This window comes from Aquarana catesbeiana, linkage group LG08 (assembly GCF_042186555.1).
Source record: "Aquarana catesbeiana isolate 2022-GZ linkage group LG08, ASM4218655v1, whole genome shotgun sequence".
NCBI classification, from domain to species: domain Eukaryota; kingdom Metazoa; phylum Chordata; class Amphibia; order Anura; family Ranidae; genus Aquarana; species Aquarana catesbeiana.
Genome location: NC_133331.1, coordinates 258,696,365 through 258,716,173, shown reverse-complemented (window position 1 = coordinate 258,716,173; position 19,809 = coordinate 258,696,365). Strand labels below are relative to the sequence as shown.

General features: G+C 45.2%; 1 protein-coding gene across 2 annotated transcripts in view; it reads right to left on the bottom strand.

Moving 5' to 3' along the window:
- The window catches only part of FTSJ3 (FtsJ RNA 2'-O-methyltransferase 3), a 74,947-nt gene that overhangs the window by 19,877 nt on the left and 35,261 nt on the right, over nt 1-19,809 (bottom strand). For both annotated transcript variants that reach the window (XM_073597101.1, XM_073597102.1), the window contains exons 13-19: nt 18,812-18,947; nt 16,550-16,752; nt 14,150-14,270; nt 11,839-11,923; nt 7,826-8,006; nt 7,649-7,734; nt 6,543-6,645 (exon numbers count right to left, since the gene is read on the bottom strand). In XM_073597101.1, coding sequence (XP_073453202.1) covers nt 6,543-6,645; nt 7,649-7,734; nt 7,826-8,006; nt 11,839-11,923; nt 14,150-14,270; nt 16,550-16,752; nt 18,812-18,947 — 915 coding nt within the window. The remainder of the gene's footprint in view (nt 1-6,542; nt 6,646-7,648; nt 7,735-7,825; nt 8,007-11,838; nt 11,924-14,149; nt 14,271-16,549; nt 16,753-18,811; nt 18,948-19,809) is intronic.

Sequence of the window (19,809 nt, the reverse complement as noted above, 5' to 3'; positions counted from 1 at the left end):
AAGCATGTGCTGCTTGGAAAGGTTTCAGTGACCCCAAAGCAGAAGAGGATTCTTTAGCAGTTTCAGGTATGGGCAACTTAAATGTGGAGCGGACCAATCCAGTGAGGATCTGCACTAAGACTTTCTCCTCTTGGGAAGTCGCAGAGGGTCCCTCTCCACCTGAATCCTCGGAAGAGGAATCATCCGTCCCATCCCGATCCTCTGAAAGGGATTCATCTCCTTTATCCCAGAGCTCCTCTGTCTGAGGGTCTTGGGGAACAGAGGAAAGCCTAGTGCGTTTTCTTCCACTGAGTGAAGACGTAATCACGGCCATTAATCTTTCCTCTAGACCATTAATGGTTGAGGAAAAAACCTCTTGTGTAATATATACAGGGGCTGAAGTGCCAGAAGCAGGTGTAGCCCCTGACCCCGATGGCTCTCCCTGGCTAGCCGTCCCTGGCCCATCTTTAGGGGGGGAGGATGCTGCCGACAGGGGGCCCTCAGAACCTGAACGAGATCCCCTAGTGTCTCTGGTTCCTGGGGTGCTTGAACCTCTTCTACCCATAGTGCAAAGCAACAAGGTGTGAGGTATACAAATGAACACTGCCCGCTGAGCGATGTAGTCTGGCTAAAAGCCTTGCTACCCAATGCTCAGTCTGGTGTTACTTCAGTAAATGCTGCCTAGGAGAATGCCTGTGTCCCACCTTACATGCGACCGTCAGCTCTGTGTCTCTCAGAAGGCTGAGTGCACCTGTACAGAGTGCCTTTAATAGCCTGCAGCTGGCCTGAGTGGGAGTCTAAGCACCTGTGCTGACGTCCCGCCCCCTCCTCTACCGCCCCCCCCCCTCGAGTTTTGAAAAAAACGAGCGCTTCCCGCGCTGCCGACTCTCCTGTCATGCTTCCGGAGAAAGGCTGGGGATGGGGGGGGGGAGGGAGGGAGGCTGGTAACAAGATCTGCCTGAACGGCTATCTTGAGAGATGGTGGCCATTAGGCCGCAGAGCCCGGGTGGTATAACCACTTTCTAGACCCCTGTGGCCCCTCTCTAGCCGGGGGGGAACATTCAAACATGAGAAATCCCCCTTTCCACCTTACCTGTTTGCAGCCTGCTTGACGCTGGGACATAAACAGCGATTACAACACCTGAGACAGAGTCAGCATGTGTAGGTTTGTGCTCTTGGCAGCCCCCGGTGGTCACAATAGGCATAGCATGCATTTACCTTAAAGGAGAAAAGCCACTAGAATTCAAAAATTCTGTGGAATCTCCTCTTACCTTATCCAGCCGCAGGGTGCTGTTTACACAGACCCAATCTTCACCTCTCACGGTGGGCTCCGTTTGAAAAAACCATCAGAGACTGGAGCCCCCATCAGTAGGGGGATCCAACAGTTCTGGGACCGTAAAGCACCTCGCCAGAAATTAGGAAGTTTAAAGCCATTTTCTGATCTGCGGGGTCCAGCTCTCTAAAAAGAGAAGCATTACGGGTAAAACCTTGTTTCTTCGGACACGAGGCCCGGGTACCATTCAATTCGGCCATGAAAAGACACTTTGAATGGATCCGGTTCGCCTGGCTTTCCCCAGTATAGGATCTTAGGATATTCCCTTTGAAGCTCAGCACAGGACATCTTTACACGTCCATCACCTAAGACACTGGCGTAAAAACTGAGGTATCCCTGCAAGGGGGAGGGATTATATAGGGGGTTGAACTTCCTGATAGGGTGTGCCAGTGTCCAATCACCAGTGATACCTATATAACCCATCAGTAATTACTGTTGCTCTGTGTCCCGTGATGTTCGAGAAAGAAATGAGTATTATTAGAACGGTGCAGTGGCAAATAATGCCATAAACTGAGCAAGTCTTGGTCATGCAAAGCGTAGACAGTATATGTATATAGATCCACAGTAAAACAAAACATCACAAAAGTAACCCAAACACATAAAACAATATGATGTCAGGTTATCACAGTACTGGACATTAAGTCTACACTGTGTTTTCTATTCCAAAAGGGTTGGAGAAAGTCAAGTATGATAATGCAATGCTGTGCTCTGAGTTCCAGAGAGTTGGGGACCAGGTTCAAAGGCCTGCACCTGATCAGCATGAGAAAAGATGGCGAAAAGAAGAAAGAGGAAAGAAGCAGGGAAACAAAGAGAAAAAAGGAGAGCAGATCCCCCCAGACCCAGCCAGCCGTCCCCTAGGGCACCACAAGTAACCCGGGACATTGAAGATATTTAATCCAGGGGTTCCAAACTTTTTCAAAACTAGTTGTTTATCCCGCAACATACCTGACAAATTTTCATGAAGCATAATCCAAGATATTTTGTGTTCGGCCAACACAAGGTTAACCGTTGGGGATTTTCGCTATAGTGCTTTTTGGGTACAATATAAAAGGCAAGGACTCTCAAATGTCTGGAAATCTCTTCCGAGAGGTCGGTAAATAGCGCTGTCTTAACTTGTCCAGGTATATTAGCCCCAGTAAACGAGTAAAGAAGATTAAATATCTTGGTCCAAAATCTTTGGACCTTCGGATAGGACCACCAGATATGAAACATATTTCCTTCCTGCCCGCGAAACAGAGGGGGGAGGCATCGGGGTAGATTCTGACTAGCCTTGCCAGGACAAGGTACCACCGGGACAACACTTTATAGTTCGCCTCCATCAATGTAGTATTAAGAATCCCCTTGTGCACCATAGTCAATCAGCGGGTCCACTCCTCCTCCCCAGGTCTGTCTCCAAGGTTATCTGATAGAACTTACTAACGGAATGGGAAAATAGGGAATACAGTTATGAGATGCCCCCCACTATTCATGGACCCCTCAAGCATTTGTTCTTATAAAGGCTTCTCTAAGCTATGTTCGCCGTGTCCCAACTAAGCGCCTGCAAGTATTGGGCGATTTGGCAAAAATGGAATGTTTCCAAGGGGGGCATCACCAGGGTCTGAAGAAAATAGGAGGGCAGTCTAAAGCCCTTGTGGTCTATGAAATGCGATATTCTATGCGACTCTGAAGCTTCATGTGATTAGGGACAGGTTAGTATAAAACGTGCAGGGGGGTTTAGACCAAGATATAAGAAAAGTGTAACTGCATCACAAACACATTTCTCAGCACACTTACCAAGCAGCCTGCAAACAAACCAAATTGGCCCCTGTCTAACAATTCGCATTAAAAACAGAGGGTTTCATTGCACACATTTGCAAATACATGTGGAAGCTGCAGTGCCCACACCAAGGCTCTTCTGTACACTGGAGTCCTAACTCTATATTTCTGAGTCTCCAAGTTGGAGCACAAATATAAGAATGGATAAATTAAGGGCAGGTTTGCCTGGAGGGAGCCCGCCCCTTCTTAAAGGCACAGGGACACACTGCTCAGCAAGAGCACTATGGCAGCTGAAGTCATCCAATGTGTCCCCATGCCAAATCTGCTAACAAGCTATAAAAAAAGATGGCAACCGTCCCATTTTATAACTAGTCTTTGCAGCAAGGTGCACATGGAAGGACAACGCACATCACAAATGAAAAATTCCCAGCACACTTTACTAGTGTGGGGCAGTGGCGTGGGCATTACAGCTTCCAAATATATTTGCAAATGTGTGCAACAAAACCCTCTGTTTTAGTGTGAATTGTTAGTCAATTTGATTAGTTTGCAGGTTAGCTGGCAAGTGTGCTAGGAAATCGTTTGTTTGTTTGTTTGTGATGTGCACCTTACTGCAAAGGCTAGTTATAAATTGGGATGGTTGCTATCTTTTTTGTATAGCTGTTGGGTTTAACTGCACAATACTTGTGTTAACCTATTTTTCATCCTTTATTGCAGGGGTCCCAAAACTTTATAAACAAGGGGCCAGTTTACTGTTCTTCAGACTTTAGGGGGGCCAAACTGTGGCCATTGGGAGTAGAAAAAGTCCAGACGTCAGCGGGGAAAAAACAATGCCCCATCTTTTGTGTCAGTGGGAGGAACTGTGCCCCATCGCTGGTGTCAGTGGGAGGAACTGTGCCCCATCGCTGGTGTCAGTGGGAGGAACTGTGCCCCATCGCTGGTGTCAGTGGGAGGAATTGTGCCCCATCGCTGGTGTCAGTGGGAGGAATTGTGCCCCATCGCTGGTGTCAGTGGGAGGAATTGTGCCCCATCGCTGGTGTCAGTGGGAGGAATTGTGCCCCATCGCTGGTGTCAGTGGGAGGAATTGTGCCCCATCGCTGGTGTCAGTGGGAGGAATTGTGCCCCATCGCTGGTGTCAGTGGGAGGAATTGTGCCCCATCGCTGGTGTCAGTGGGAGGAATTGTGCCCCATCGCTGGTGCCAGTGGGAGGAATTGTGCCCCATCGCTGGTGCCAGTGGGAGGAATTGTGCCCCATCGCTGGTGTCAGTGGGAGGAAATGTGCCCCATCGCTGGTGTCAGTGGGAGGAACTGTGCCCCATCGCTGGTGTCAGTGGGAGGAACTGTGCCCCATCGCTGGTGTCAGTGGGAGGAACTGTGCCCCATCGCTGGTGTCAGTGGGAGGAACTGTGCCCCATCGCTGGTGTCAGTGGGAGGAACTGTGCCCCATCGCTGGTGTCAGTGGGAGGAACTGTGCCCCATCGCTGGTGTCAGTGGGAGGAACTGTGCCCCATCGCTGGTGTCAGTGGGAGGAACTGTGCCCCATCGCTGGTGTCAGTGGGAGGAACTGTGCCCCATCGCTGGTGTCAGTGGGAGGAACTGTGCCCCATCGCTGGTGTCAGTGGGAGGAACTGTGCCCCATCGCTGGTGTCAGTGGGAGGAACTGTGCCCCATCGCTGGTGTCAGTGGGAGGAACTGTGCCCCATCGCTGGTGTCAGTGGGAGGAACTGTGCCCCATCGCTGGTGTCAGTGGGAGGAACTGTGCCCCATCGCTGGTGTCAGTGGGAGGAACTGTGCCCCATCGCTGGTGTCAGTGGGAGGAACTGTGCCCCATCGCTGGTGTCAGTGGGAGGAACTGTGCCCCATCGCTGGTGTCAGTGGGAGGAACTGTGCCCCATCGCTGGTGTCAGTGGGAGGAACTGTGCCCCATCGCTGGTGTCAGTGGGAGGAACTGTGCCCCATCGCTGGTGTCAGTGGGAGGAACTGTGCCCCATCGCTGGTGTCAGTGGGAGGAACTGTGCCCCATCGCTGGTGTCAGTGGGAGGAACTGTGCCCCATCGCTGGTGTCAGTGGGAGGAACTGTGCCCCATCGCTGGTGTCAGTGGGAGGAACTGTGCCCCATCGCTGGTGTCAGTGGGAGGAATTGTGCCCCATCGCTGGTGTCAGTGGGAGGAATTGTGCCCCATCGCTGGTGTCAGTGGGAGGAACTGTGCCCCATCGCTGGTGTCAGTGGGAGAAATTGTGCCCCATCATTGGTACCAGTGGGAGAAATTGTGCCCCACCGTTGGTTCCAGTGGGAGGAATTGTGCCCCATTGCTGGTGTCAGTGGGAGGAATTGTACCCCAATGTTGGTGTCAGTGGGAGGAATTGTGCCCCTTCACTGCCGTTAGTGGAGGGGGAAATTATGCCCCATTGTTGGTATCAGTGGATGAAATAGTGCCCCAAGGGCTGTATAAAAGCAAGCAGAGGGCTGCAGTTTGGAGACCACTGCTTTACTGCATCACAGTGTTGCAGATCTCCAGCATCTTTGAAGCCCCTTTCTGCCTACATGCACTCCAGTGATGACTGCATGCCTTTTTTCAGGGCAATCATCCTTATAGGGACAAGAGTGAACAGTGCCTGCACAATGAGTGTTGAAACAGCCACATGTAGTCTCCACTGGAAGCCTGTGTGACATGGTGACAATACAGGAGCACAATTTGGAGACATAGAATTGTCATCCTCTAATAGGAAGTGTCTGAACAACAGCTTGGCAGAAACAACAGGTATGATTTAAAAACATTGAAAACGACTTTACATGAAAGCATGTATGAGATTTAGGAATTGCTTTATTCCTCTGTTTGCCCAGATGACTTTTATCAGCAGACAGCAATTCATAGGAAATGTAAAAATGTACTCTTGTCACAGGAGCGAGAGGTGAAAGTTCTCTATGGGGATATCTGCTGCAGTAACAACTATAAAAGAGGTGAATATTCCTCGTGTTTTAGTGATTTCCTGTAAATTGCAGTCGTAGGCATTCCTGCACCAGTAGACTCAGGACTGTCACCCAAGTATTACATTATAGGGGTAGGCGTACCACAGCTAGAGTGCCAAGGTTGCCTATCCCTGCTCCCCTGGCAGCTAAAATCAAGGTTATCTAGGGAGATGTGGGGATAGGCACAGCAGCTGGAGAAGCATGGACGATAATTAGAAACTCCCAGAAGAGGAGAGGACTATGATGTGCAGCAGGAGCGTGGAGCAGGGGGGCTGTGCAAGGCAATTCAAAGGCACATTGTAAATGAATAAAAATAATTTACGGAAAGGAAAAATCCTGCCAGAAAGTATATAAAATATTTGATTTGTCTGTGCTTTTATCTGCAATTTTTAGGTTGGCGACAACAATGGACCGTGGTTTAGCTATTATGCAGAGTGTTTTACAGTGAGTTGCTATTGACCATATAGGAATATATACCAGACGGGTCAAACACAAAGAAGTACTGACTTGTTAAATGAGTGGTCTATCAGGTCTCTGGAGGCTTTCTTAGATGTGGCAATAATAGTTCCAATGGCCAGACCTTCTGGATCCAGGACACGAGATCGTTTTACTGCAAAAAAAAAAACCTGAGGTGAGCAACAACTATCTTCAGAAAAAAGCTTTGTGTAAAAATGTACGTTCTCCAAAAGATTCCCATGGCTAGAATAGGGAAAGGAGAAAGTGAAACTAATAATGGTTTCACTTTCCCTATTCTACTCACGGTTTTTGGTCTATATGTCACCTTTCGACACATTCACGCCTTTATCCTTGTCTCATCTGGTTATGGGCTCCTCTGACTTTTTTCACTTTTGACACTAGCATATATCTACTACAAAATGTACTTATATTTGCAAAAGTTGAGCCCATTGATCACTATTTAGCTACAATTCCTTTTGGAGATTTCACATGTGCTCCCCGGCTTCTTCCACATGCCTCCTCCACAGCTCCCGTGGCAGACATTCCTTACAGTCCTTGTCCTCTGGTCTCATATACAGTTGACGTGAGTATTTCCAGCGTTGTCATTTTGGTCCCTTTTACTTTACAACCTCTCCCCATTATTTGGGTATACTAATAGATTTGGTCATTTATATTTACATTTTTATAGTGCTGTTGCATCCGCCCCTGAAGAGTCGGTATTATCCCACGAAACACGTTGGGCTTACACAGATGCACCACGTCCTACAGATGGTTCTACATACATTTTAATATGTTATATTCTAGACCTTTTATCAGACCATCTTGTTCTTTAAAGGGATTTTTTGACATGGAGGATAGCCTCCCATATCATGTTATTTGTGCTACATTGATGGTTTGCAGCATGTTATTTTCATGTTTGATATTTTATGTATGTACTTCCTGTAATACACCTGGATACGGACAGTTACAGGAGAAATAAATATACGTTTTTCAAACACACCTACTATTAGCCTTGATATATATGCCTCTTTAAAAGTCCCAACACAAAACTAGAGATGGAGGCGCATGTTCTCATGCGTCTCATCTAAAGTCCCAAACCTCTCCTAGCTTGTGTGTTTAGTATGATATAAACTAGAACCCAATTTTAAGATACGGACCTGGACGTTCTACTGGAACCACTTCAAAGTCATCTGTCTCCTCGTTTGTTCTTTTTCCAAGATTCTTCTTTAAAGTCTTTATATGCCTACATGACATACACATGGAGAAGACATTATAGGTACAAACTGTCTTGTGTAACAAACATAACTCGAAGCGGACCTATCGCACCATCTTACCCTTCGTCATCACTACTATCGCTATCAGAGTCACTGGAGTCCTCAGTAGCTGCAGTCTGATTAGACACCTCCGCAGATGTTTCAGGACCTCTGGACTGTGTTTCTGTGTTGACCTCTGTTGTGGTTTCCTCAGATTGGCGTTTTTTCTTTCTGTCTTTCTTCTTTTCTTGTGACTTTGTTTCTATACATTGACAATTGGGTGTTACTAAAGTAATGACTAATTCATGAGGTCTTAATGTGATTTTTAACCTCAGACATGAAATATGAACAAAGCATATCCCTCTATAGTGTGTACTTGTCTCAATTAAGAGCACTAAGTGTCATTTCTGTCCACTGCCTTGTGCCCTTCAGCCACTCAAATCACTACTGGTAAAGAAGGAATTGACAGTTGAAAATTTTCATACCAAGATGATGCCTGCAGGTGCAGAGGCACCATCCTGAAATAACCACTTCAACCTGAGGACATCATATGACGTCATATGGGCAGGAAGTGCTTAATCACCACTAGGCTTTTTATTTTTTTCTACATAAACTACAGTGGGGAAAATAATTACCATATTTATCGGCGTATAACACGCACCCTAGGGAAGTTTCAGGAAAAAAAAACTATTTTTTTAATTAAACCACTTTGATGCAAAATAATGGTCAGTGAGCATCAATGCAGCCTGATTAGTGCCCATCTACAGCCTCAATGCAGCCTAATCTGTGCCCATCTGCAGCTTCAGTGCAGCCTGATCTGCACCCACCTCCCCCATCAATGCAGCTCACCATCTCTCATAGGAAACCGCTGAGCCGTCATCTCCCGTTTACTCGACTCTCAGTCGGCAGTCACATACACAGTCCCGCCTCCACCATCTGCATTGGACCAGCTCCTGTGATAGACAGAACACTGGTCCAATGCCGGAGGTGGAGGCGGGACTGTGTGTGTCATGTGAGAGTCGCGTTGGAGCCGATTGGAGATGAGATGATGGCTCAGTGAATTCCGGTGGCACTCGTCCCCCTCCGAGGTACGCTGTCGGCGTATAACACGCACCCGCGATTTCCCCCCTATTTTCAGGGGGGGAAAGGGTGTGTTATACGCCGATAAATACGGTATTTGATCCCCTGCAGATTTTGTAAGTTTGCCCGCTTACAAAGAAATGAAGGGTCTATAATTTTTAATCATAGGTGTATTTTAAATGATAGAGACAGAATATCAACCAGAAAACCAGAAGAAACACATGATACAAATTGAGTTGCAGTTCAGTGAGTAAAAAAGTATTTGATCCCCAAGCAAAACATGACTTGTAGTTGGTGACCAGATTTGCACACATCTCAGGAGGGATTTTGGTCCACTCTTCTTTACAGATCTTCTCTATATCTTTAAGGCCACTTTCACACTAAGGCGCTTTGCAGGCGTTTTAGCGCTAAAAACAGCGCCTTCTCCTGTCACTTCAGTGTAAAAGCCGAGTGCTTTCACACTGGAGCAGTGCGCTTGCAGGACGCTAGAAAAAGTCCTGCAAGCAGCGTCTTTGGGACCGTTTTGGAGCGCTGTATACAACGCTCCTAAACCGCCCTGCCCATTGAAATGAATGGGCAGCGGTGCCAAAGCACCTGCAAAGCGATTCGTCAGCGGCGCTACACGGGAGTAATTAACCCCGTTTTCGGGCGCTAGCAGGGGTTAAAAGCGCCCCACTAGCAGCGAAAAGCGCAGCTAAAACAACGGTAAAGCACCGCTAACACTAGCGGCGCTTTACCGCCATTACTCTCACCACCCCAGTGTGAAAGTGGCCTAAGGTTTCTTGGCTGTCGCTTGGCAACTCAAAGTTTCTGCTCCCTCTATACATTTTCTATAGGATTAAGGTCTGGAGACTGACTAGGCCACTCCATGACCTTAATGTTCTTCTTCAGCCACTCCTTTGTTGCCATAGCAGTATGTTTTGGGTCATTGTCATGTTGAAAGACCCATCCATGACCATCTTCAGTGTTCTGGCTGAGGGAAGAGGTATTCATCCACCATTTTTCCAATACATGGCCCATTTCATTGGCCCCTCTGTGCGGCAAAGTCGACCCTGTACCTTTAGCAGAGAAACAGCCCGAAAGCATAATGTTTCCACCTCTGTGCTTGACTGTAGGGATTGTGTTCTTAGGGTCATAGTCAGCATTTTTCTTCTTCTAAACACGGCGAGTCAAGTTAATGTCAAAGAGCTCAATTCTGGTCTCATCTGAACACACCACTTTCTCTCAATCCTTCTTTGAATAATTTAGATGTTCATTGACAAACGTCAGACGGGCCTGTACATGTGCCTTCTTGAGGAGGGGGATCTTCCGGGCGCTGTAGGATTTGAATCCATTGGGGGTATTGTGTTAACAATGGTTTGTTTGGCGACTGTGGTCCCAAATGCTTTGAGATCATTCACAAGCTCCTCCTGTGTAGTTCTGGGCTGATCCCTCACTTTTATCACGATCCTCAAGTCAGGAACCATGAATCAGACAGAGACAAAAAATGCAGTAAAAATCACACCATTTAATATAGTGGTAAAAATGTTACATATAGTAAACGTAGTTGAAACATAGCCAGGGTTCGGTAACCAAATCGGGTAGTCAGAACAAGCCAGGAAATCAGGGAGCTAGAGATCAGAGTAGTCAAAGCAGCAGATAGGATCAGGACCACAAGGGACGTCAGCCAGGCAAGTCTTCAACAGGAACACAGCAGAGTCTCTAGATATGTTGACCAAGGCGAAGACACAGAAGTCTAATCCAGGCAGCTTAAATATCCAGCAGGGCTTTATAACGAGCAGGATATGATCAACAGGTGAGTCACTGTGGAATGATGAGTACTGGCACTTAACCGACAGCTGAGCAGCCTGAGCTCTGAGAAAGGGAGGGCTGAGCCCAGCTCTAACACCTCCTTACCCCATGAGGTGAAATCTTGCATTGAGTTCCAGACCGAGGGCGATTGATAGTTATTTTGTATTTCTTCCATTTGCAAATAATTGCTGCAACAGTTGTCTCTTCCTCACCAAGCTTCTTGCTGATGGTCTTGTAGCCCATTCCAGCCTTGTGCAGGTCTATAATCTTGTCCATGACATCCTTTGACAGCTCTTTGGTCTTGCCCATGATGGCGGGTTTTAATGGAAGAAAGATTCTGTGGACAGGTGTCTTTTATACACATAATGAGCTGTCATTAGGAGCACCTTCTTAAATTGTTTACATAATACCATGTGATCGCTATGGTTAATCATATCAAACACATGATACCCCTGGCACTCACAGTGGCCAGGTACCAAGCACCGTGAACTCGCACCAATGTGCTCCCCAAGGGGCACGCTAGTGCACATGTGCTAGGCAAGGCAGGGGTACATCTCTTAGCCTGTAGCTACTGCCAACCTGCAGTAAATGTACTGTGGACGGGCGGACAAGTGGTTAATGCAGGTCTGTATTTATTATTACATGTATATTTTATAGCAAACAATGTACACTGATGAGCCATAACCCACCTAATATTAAGTAGGTCCCCCTTTTCCTCCATAACAGTTCTGATCCATCGAGGCATGGACACCACTAGACCTCTGAAGCCATGCTGTGGTATCTGACACCAAGTCCTCAGTAGAAGATCCTTTAAGTCCTGTAACTTGTGAGGTGGGGCCTCCATGAATAGGACTTGTTTTTCCAGCAAGTTTTTCTTTTTGATCTTTTGATGAGCCATTCATTACTTTTTAATATTTTTGACAGCAGTTCTCCTTTAAGTATGTATAGGACATTTCTAGTGGCCAATAAAGAACAAACTGTGAATGAAGAATGACCAATTGCCATTTAACAGTTGCAGCCAATTAACTGTTCTTAATTTTGTGGTTGTGTTGTCCGTTGGGTTATTCTCACAGAGAAAAGCAGAAAATGTCTCTGTAGGAAGACTAGCAGATGTGATGTCTGTACATAATCACCAAGTCCCCGACTATTATTGGTTGAGTTGGTCTGTAGGATCTCTTTGATAAAATACAATGCTGTTATGAGCCTAGTTTCCAGTACTCTACCTTTTTTGGTATCCTGTAAAATTTTTGCCTGCTTAAGTTCCATCTCCTCATCAGCATCAGATTGTAGTACAGATGAGAAAATTCCCTGAAAAAAAAAAAAAAAAAAAGCCACTAAACATAACATGATCAAAACAAAATATGAACAGCTGGTAAATCTGTGGAGTCAATTATTCCTGAAGGTAAACAACGACCTTGATGTCAGGAGGGACTCTGATGGGGACCCCGATTTAAGAATGGATTTCAATAACTCTGATGTAAGGGGGGTTTCCAATAAGGATAAGGAGCCTGATTTAAAGAAGGCGACTCCAATAAGGACCCTGATGTAAAGGGGGGACCACTCCGATAAGGACCCTGATGTAAAGGGGGGACCACTCCGATAAGGACCCTGATGTAGGGGGGGGGGGGGGCAATGACTCTGATAAGGACCCTGATGTAAAGGGGGGGGACCACTCCGATAAGGACCCTGATGTGGGGGGGTGGGGGCTCCGATAAGGACCCTGATGAAAGGGGCGACTCCATGATGCAAGGGAGGACTCTGATGGGAACTTTGATGTAAGAGAGGGCTCCAATTGGGACCCTAATGTAGGGGGGGAGTCTCTGATTGGGGCCCAGATGTAAGGGGGAAATCTTTTGTTGGTTTGCCATGTGCGTTGCCCTTCCATGTGCACCTTGCTGCAAAGGCCAGTTATAGGTTGGGGTGGTTGCCATTTTTTCAATACAGTTGGTTGAATTGGGTGCAGGGAGGCAATGGATGCCTTCGCTGCCATTGTTCTTTTGCTGGGTTTCATGTTGGTCTCTGTGCCGTTAAGGAGGAGTGGGCTCCCTTCAGGAGTACCTGCCCTGAAAGTGTTAATAAACCCAGGACCCTGCATTCACTATATCTGGTCTCCCACAGTACACAGAACATGGAAATGCAATAGTTTTTGTAAATATAAACTGCTAAATACCTTTTCTCATCAGCAGTATATAGCAGTCTTGTGACTTCCATCAGTGTCTGTTTAAAGCTTGTAGGAGGAGTTTCCATACTGCACTGAGCTGTCCTATCAGGATCAAGGGCCCTTGACCCTCTGTCTGGACAGTGTTGATAGTACATGTGATCAGCACAGGACCAGTCCCAAGAAAATAAACTCTCTTGCAGTACACATGAAACTGAGCATGTGCAGCCTGACACCATAGAATCTGTCTTATCCGGACATGTTCTGGAGTCAGTGGAAGAGGAGGATCTGTGCATACAGGATCAAGTAGACTTTTTACACAATGCAGAACATTAACCCCTTGGGTTCCACAGTGAGTATAACAAGCATGCTTTACTGCATATACAGACTGATTTCACTGTTGTAGGTTTAGTAACACTTTAATCTATCCATTCTTATATGTGCTCCTACTATGGAGACTCTGGAAATTTTAGAGTTAGGACCACAGAATATACACAGGTCCCTTGTAGTGGACACTGCAGCTTACACATATATTTGCAAAAGTGGGCAAACAAAACCCTCTGTTTTTTATGTAAACCGTTGGACAGGATCAATTCAGTTGTTTTGCATGCTGGCTGGTAAGTGTGCTGGGAAATCTTTTGTTTTTTTATGATGTGGGGGAAGGGGGGCTTTCATGGGGACCTTGATGTAAAAGGGACTCTGATATAAGGGGGGACTCCGATGTGGACTGTAAGGTGGGTTGCTCTGATGGGGACCCTGATGTAAGGGGGAATCTGATGGGCTCAAGTTTTTTAAGTTTTTTGCTTTATTTTACTGAAATTCTCTTTGTTCTGAGTCATATCATGCTGATTACAAAAGAGCCCCAACTAAAACATATTTACAAATTTGATTATAAATCTGTTTTTCTTTTTGGGGGGGGGGGGGGGCGCCAAATATTTGTAACATATTCGGTGTGGCGCTTGAACTGAAACGTTTAGAGACCCCTGCCTTAAATTTTAGGCAAACACTAACGACAGACTTCTCTGATTCGCTGCCTTTTGGTCTGGTAAATATACCATTGAAAAGGATTTAGAGATTTTGTGACTTCCTGTGCTCTCTGTACACAAGGAGGGTTAGTTTGGGACATGTATTCCCTGTTTGATAGTCTGGCTCACCAACATGCGCATGCTGAGCGCCACTGTACCCTGGCAGATGACAGCAAGGGAAACAAGAGAACGTCATACCACTGCATGATACATAGGAAAACTGGTACTTATAGACTTCTTTTTATCCTCGGGGTTTGGGGAGGCAATAATCCGTTTAGTTTCTATAGAGTTCCATTTAAGGAATCTTTCAAGTAGCCAAACATAGAGTTTTATGGAAGACTTCTGACTCACCTTTCCAAACCACAAATTTGTATCTCTTTGTTCACGCTCAGATTTATCCTCTAGGGACAGCAGCAGAGGATTTGTTGTTTCTTCATCCTCCTCGTGTGTTTGCTGATCTGCTCTTGGAACCCTGAGAACAGAGAAAGGATTGTTGATCCTGTAATTCTATCTACCAGCATGTATCAGTGCAAATATCAGTAAAATAAAACCTTTAAAGCCTAAATAAACCTGCTGGCCATGGATTGAAATTCAGCCTGTTCAGCAGGGACCAGCCAAATTTGATCCATGCACACCCTGGCAGAAATGGTGGCATTTTGGCAATGATATTGAAAATATGACTGATCATGCCAAAAACTCATATTTAAGGATAGTGATCACATAAAGCCATTTATTATCACATTATCATCACTCACAGAAATCGCCCAAATGGCCCTGATCAAAAGTTTCCATCCCCTGGAATGTTTGGCCTTTGGTACAGACACGCACACAGGTTAAAATGGCAATTAAAAATGATCTTCCCACATCTGTGGCTTTTTAAATTGCAAGTAGTGTCCGTGTATAAATAGTTTGTTAGCGCTCACGTAGATGCACTAAGCAGGCTAGAAACTGAGCCATTGGGAGCAAAAAAGAACTGTCATAAGATCTGCGTAACAAGGTAATGGATCTTTATAAAGAGAGCAAAGGATATAAAAAGATATCCAAAGTCTTGAATATGCCAGTCAGTACTGTTCAATCACTAATTAAGAAGTGGAAAATTCAGGGATCTCTTGATACCAAGTCAAGGTCAGGTAGACCAAAAAAGATTGCAGCCACAACTGCTAGAAGAACTGTTCGGGATAAAAAAAAAAAAAAAAAACCTCAGGAGAAATACAGGCTGCCATGGAAAAAGAATTTGGTTGTTTCAAGAGAGCACAATACAAAAATACTGGAACAAAAATGAGCTGTATTGTCGAGTTAGCAAAAAGAAACTTTTACTGAGCCAATGTAAAAAATACAGGTTACAATATGTCCAACAACACCTTGACACGCCTCACAGCTTCTGGCATACTGTAATCTGACGAGAGCAAAATAGAGCTTTATGGTCACAGCCATAAGCGCTATGTGTGGACAGGAGTCAACAGCGACAAGAATGCCACCCCCAACTGTGAAGCATGGTGGTGGCTCACTGATGTTTTGGGGAGGGGGGAGTTGAGCTCTAAAGGCACAGGGAATCTTGTTAAAAATTGATGGCAAGATGAATGCAGCATGTTATCAGAAAATACTGGTAGACAATTTGGCCCAAAAAGCTGCTTATGGGATGCTCTTGGACTTTCCAGCACAACAATGACCCTAAGCAGAAGGCCAAGTTGACCCTCCAGTGGTTACAGCAAAAGAAGGTGAAGATTCTGGAGTGGCCATCACAGTCTCCTGACATTAAAATCATCAAGACATTCTGGGAAATTCTCAAACGTGCAGTTTATGCAAGAAGACCTAAGACTTTGCATGACCTGGAGACATTTTGCCAAGACGAATGGGCAGCTCTACCACCTGCAAGAATTTGGAGCCTCATAGACAACTATTACAAAAGACTGCACGCTGTCATTGATGCTAAAGGGGGCAACGCACAGTAGGGCTGAAATGATTAATCGATAATAATCGATAATGAAAATCGTTGTCAACGATTTTCATTATCGATTAGTTGGTCTAACGGCACGCACCTTCCTCCCTGCCAGTCCTGCCTCCGTCGCAGTGTTAGAATCCCGTGTACAAGCAGGTGCAAAAACGCTGGATTCACTGGGCAGGTATGTGTTTTGAAGAGAGCTTAACAATACAATGGGAAAAAAAAAAAAAAAGAGAGGGAGTACTCTCTTTAAGGCCCCTATTTCATCTTTGCGTTTCCAATTGTGCAGCAAATCACACAGCAAACGCACATCGTGCTTGAGTTGCCATTGAATGTTAGTGGCACCCCAAGCGTCGGTAGCAGGTGTGTATCTTGTCATGTGGCAAACGCGCTGCAAATGTCCCAAAAAGCGGGGTAAAAAAAAAAAAAAAACATGCCATACTCCGCTCCAAAAAAAAGTACAGGAGCTTCTTTGGTGCGTTTGTCATCCGTAGGGCAGTTCATTCAAGTGAATGGGCCGCCCTATGCGCAATAACGCGTGAAACATGCACCAAAAAATGCATGCAGGAATGCCAGTTCCCGCTATACAGAGATATGTGAATGGAGCCTAACTTGCACTAAAGGGAAGATTGAAATGTAAGCAAGCAATTTGTTTAGCGCTATATCATAAACATGCCAAATAACTTAATATCGCTAAAAATAAATAAATATGCAGATATGCTAAACTAACTTTGGTCAAATATACTACATTTATGTGTTTTAATTAGGAGAAATATTATGTATATAAAAATGAAGGAGGCACATCTTACCTTTTCCCCTGTTTATTCTGCAGATTTTTCTCATGCTTTCTCACTTCCTCCACATCATCCTCATCCAGATCGCTGGCAAGGGATATCTCATCATCCTCCAGGTTCTCATCGTCTGACAAAACAACATCTCCGTCGTCATAGGCGGAGTCTGACACAAGGGCGTCTGCAGCAGACATGTCTCCGTGTGACAACGTCTGCAAAAGCTAAAAAAAAAGGAGAGGGCATATATGCTAGGACTCTTATCCAATAAGCAAAGGTGTATTCAAAGTGCATTAATACATACCAATTAGCATTCCCAAATGACTGCAACAATATAACAAAAATGAAAGCTGAAGGCCAGGCAAACAGCTTAATATACAGATAAAATACATATATATGGGAGCAGTGGTACATGCCAAAAGGATGTTTTTATATTCTATTTCTATTCACATCTCTGCCATACAGCATTAGAGCTGTTTAGCTGCGGAAGGGATCTGATTTTTCTCTGCGGCAGTTTCCCTTTCACTTACACTATGTGACTGGGCAGTGAAAGAAGGAGCAGACTGACAAGTTCATCCCTCCACATTCTGATCACTCCTCTTAGGAGCATGCTCCTTGCCCAGCAATACAATTGACTGGCTCCCTGTGCTGCTTCTTTCTCCCTAACTATAAGCTCTGTTGTTTCAGTAGACTGCAAAAGGCTATTACCAAGTCAAATTCAGGTTCTCACACTGCTTGCAGTGTACAATACATTTACTATGTGCAGTAAGCTGCTCATTTGTCTTTTTTTTTTCCTTTACAGCACACTATATCCCTTGTGGCTCCTATATTCAAAAATGATATGCAAAAAATGACCACAATGCATGAACCCTATACAGTGGAACCTTGAATTACGAGCATAATCCATTCCAGGAGACTGCTTGTAATCTAAAGCACTCACATATCAAAGCGAGTTTCCCCATAGAAGTCAATGGAAACAAAGATACCGTAATTGGTTCTGCATTGACTTCTATTACATGCAACACCGCATGTGGCCAGAGGTGGGGGAAGGGGGCGCCGCAGAGCCTCGGAAATACTCGGGGACAGCTCAGAAACGGAGTTCTGCGTGTCCCCGGCGCCCCCGCACCTCTGGCCAAATGCGGTACTGCACCGCCCATTAGCTTGAATTCTGCTCGTTTTGCGAGACAACACTTGCAAAATAAGTCAGAATTAAAAAAAAAAAAGTTGCTCGTTTTTCAAAACGCTCGTTACCCGCGTTACTCATAAACCAAGGTTCCACTGTACACAGAATGGCTGTTTTTTTTTGTTGTTTTTAGGTAAGCCTATCTAGTGCTGGGGAAAATCCATTTTACCTTCAGGACAACTTGCGTTCTACATATTGGGGTTGATTTACAAAATTGAAATAGACTGTGCACTCTTGCAAGTGCAGTTGCACTCATTTTCAACAGAGCTTAGTAAATGGGGTAAAGCTTCACTTTGTAAAGAATACCCAATCAGGTGCAAGGAAAATAAAAAAAATTGCATTTTTGCTTGCATATGATTGGATGATGGAAATCAACAGAGCTTTACAACATTCGTGAAGCTCTGGGGAAACTGGGTGCATCTGCACTTGCAAAATTATTGCACAGTCTATATACCTTTAGTAAATCAAATCCAAAGGCTCAACAAAAAGTCATGACATTTTTTTTTGGGAGGATTTTGATCCATTCAGCCTCCAAAGCATCACACCATTTCACCATCACCAGCCAGGGCCGATTTTAAATGCAACTGAATGTTGATGTCCTTTTGAGTAACCTTTGCCTTTAGTGTCAGATGATAAAACTAAATAGTAGCCCATATGATCTGATTTATATGCAAAGACTTTTCAGTTATACAGACAAAGATGGTTTCATGATTCCAGAGCTATAAAGAGCATGCTGGCTATGGATGAGCTCAGGAGTGTTCGGATACTGGGTCCAATGTTTGCCAGTACTATCCCACCATTTATAATCAGCCAAGGCATTCCACACCCTGCAGCCGTACAAATGCATGGACTTAGGGAGGGGAATGCCTCAGCTGTTTATGATTGGCGGTCCACACTGACAGCTTCCCAGCAGGATAACTCAGGCGGGTCCAGACTAGTATCCAAACATGCCGGAACTCATGCCCAATGCTGGTGTCATTCAACCCAGAAGACTGGGGACATCTCGTGACAATAGGAGATCACTGGGCACAGGGGGTGGCAGCTCTGGATTGAATAAATTAGCTTCGGAGTTGAGCTTCGAGCATTTGATTTGTGCTCACCTCTCTTTTCCCAATTGTTTTAAGGGAGAACATCCCAGTATCCCCATCATCGGCTATGGAAACACCTGGAAGATCCATTTTGAGTTCCATTCGAACTCTTTGCTTGCGCTGCACTTTCAGTAACTGCTTCTTCTTCCTAAAAAGAAAAAAAAAAGTAAGAAAAAAAAAACTTTGACAATATACGTTACATTAGGAAAACACCCCCCTTCATCCTCCCTGTACCCAGCTTGCTGTGGAATACATAAGAGGTATAGTTATAGCAGATATCAATAGTGCTGAAGATCTGGGGAACTGAAACAGAAGAAAAGAAGAAATCACAGAGAGGGGGAAACAAAAAGAAAGAAAGAGGTGCTAAAAGTAGGTGATATCAGTCAATGTCTGCCGTCTCTGCCTCCACCTTCACAGCACTAAAGCAAACCAATACTTGGAGAAATTCAGCTTTAATATTTCATACAACTGCTTTTCTTCAAAGTGTTTGTTACCAACATTTCATATTCCCGATATGTGTCTGCTGTACCATGTACTTGTATGAGAAAGTATCCTGTTCTCTTTGTATTGCTTCCTTTGTGGGAAATCCCTGTGAGTCCCCTTGCTTTTCTATTAAAAACTGACCACACTAAGCAGGAGAGCACAGTGTGGTCAGTTCTCTAGCTATGCTGGGAACTCAGCCTGCTCTCCTCCAATGATCAGACTTGTCCTTACACGCCTCCGCTGCCCAGCCATTCACTGGGAAGCTCAGTGTGCTGCTGCTGCTTCTCCTCCCCCTAGCTCTTATGCACCTGAGAACAGAGGGAATGTGGTCACTTATTATAAATACCTTTTTTATGTTTATAATGTTTTTAACCTTGTTTTACAAGGTGATCGTTTACAATCACTTTAAACCCAAGAAAAAAAAGTTTCCATTTATTTTCACCTGGTAATCCTGCCAGTTACGCACTTCCTGTCCTAGGGTGACAACGCTTACCTTCTGTATTCTAAGGAAAAGCATAACTGTCACC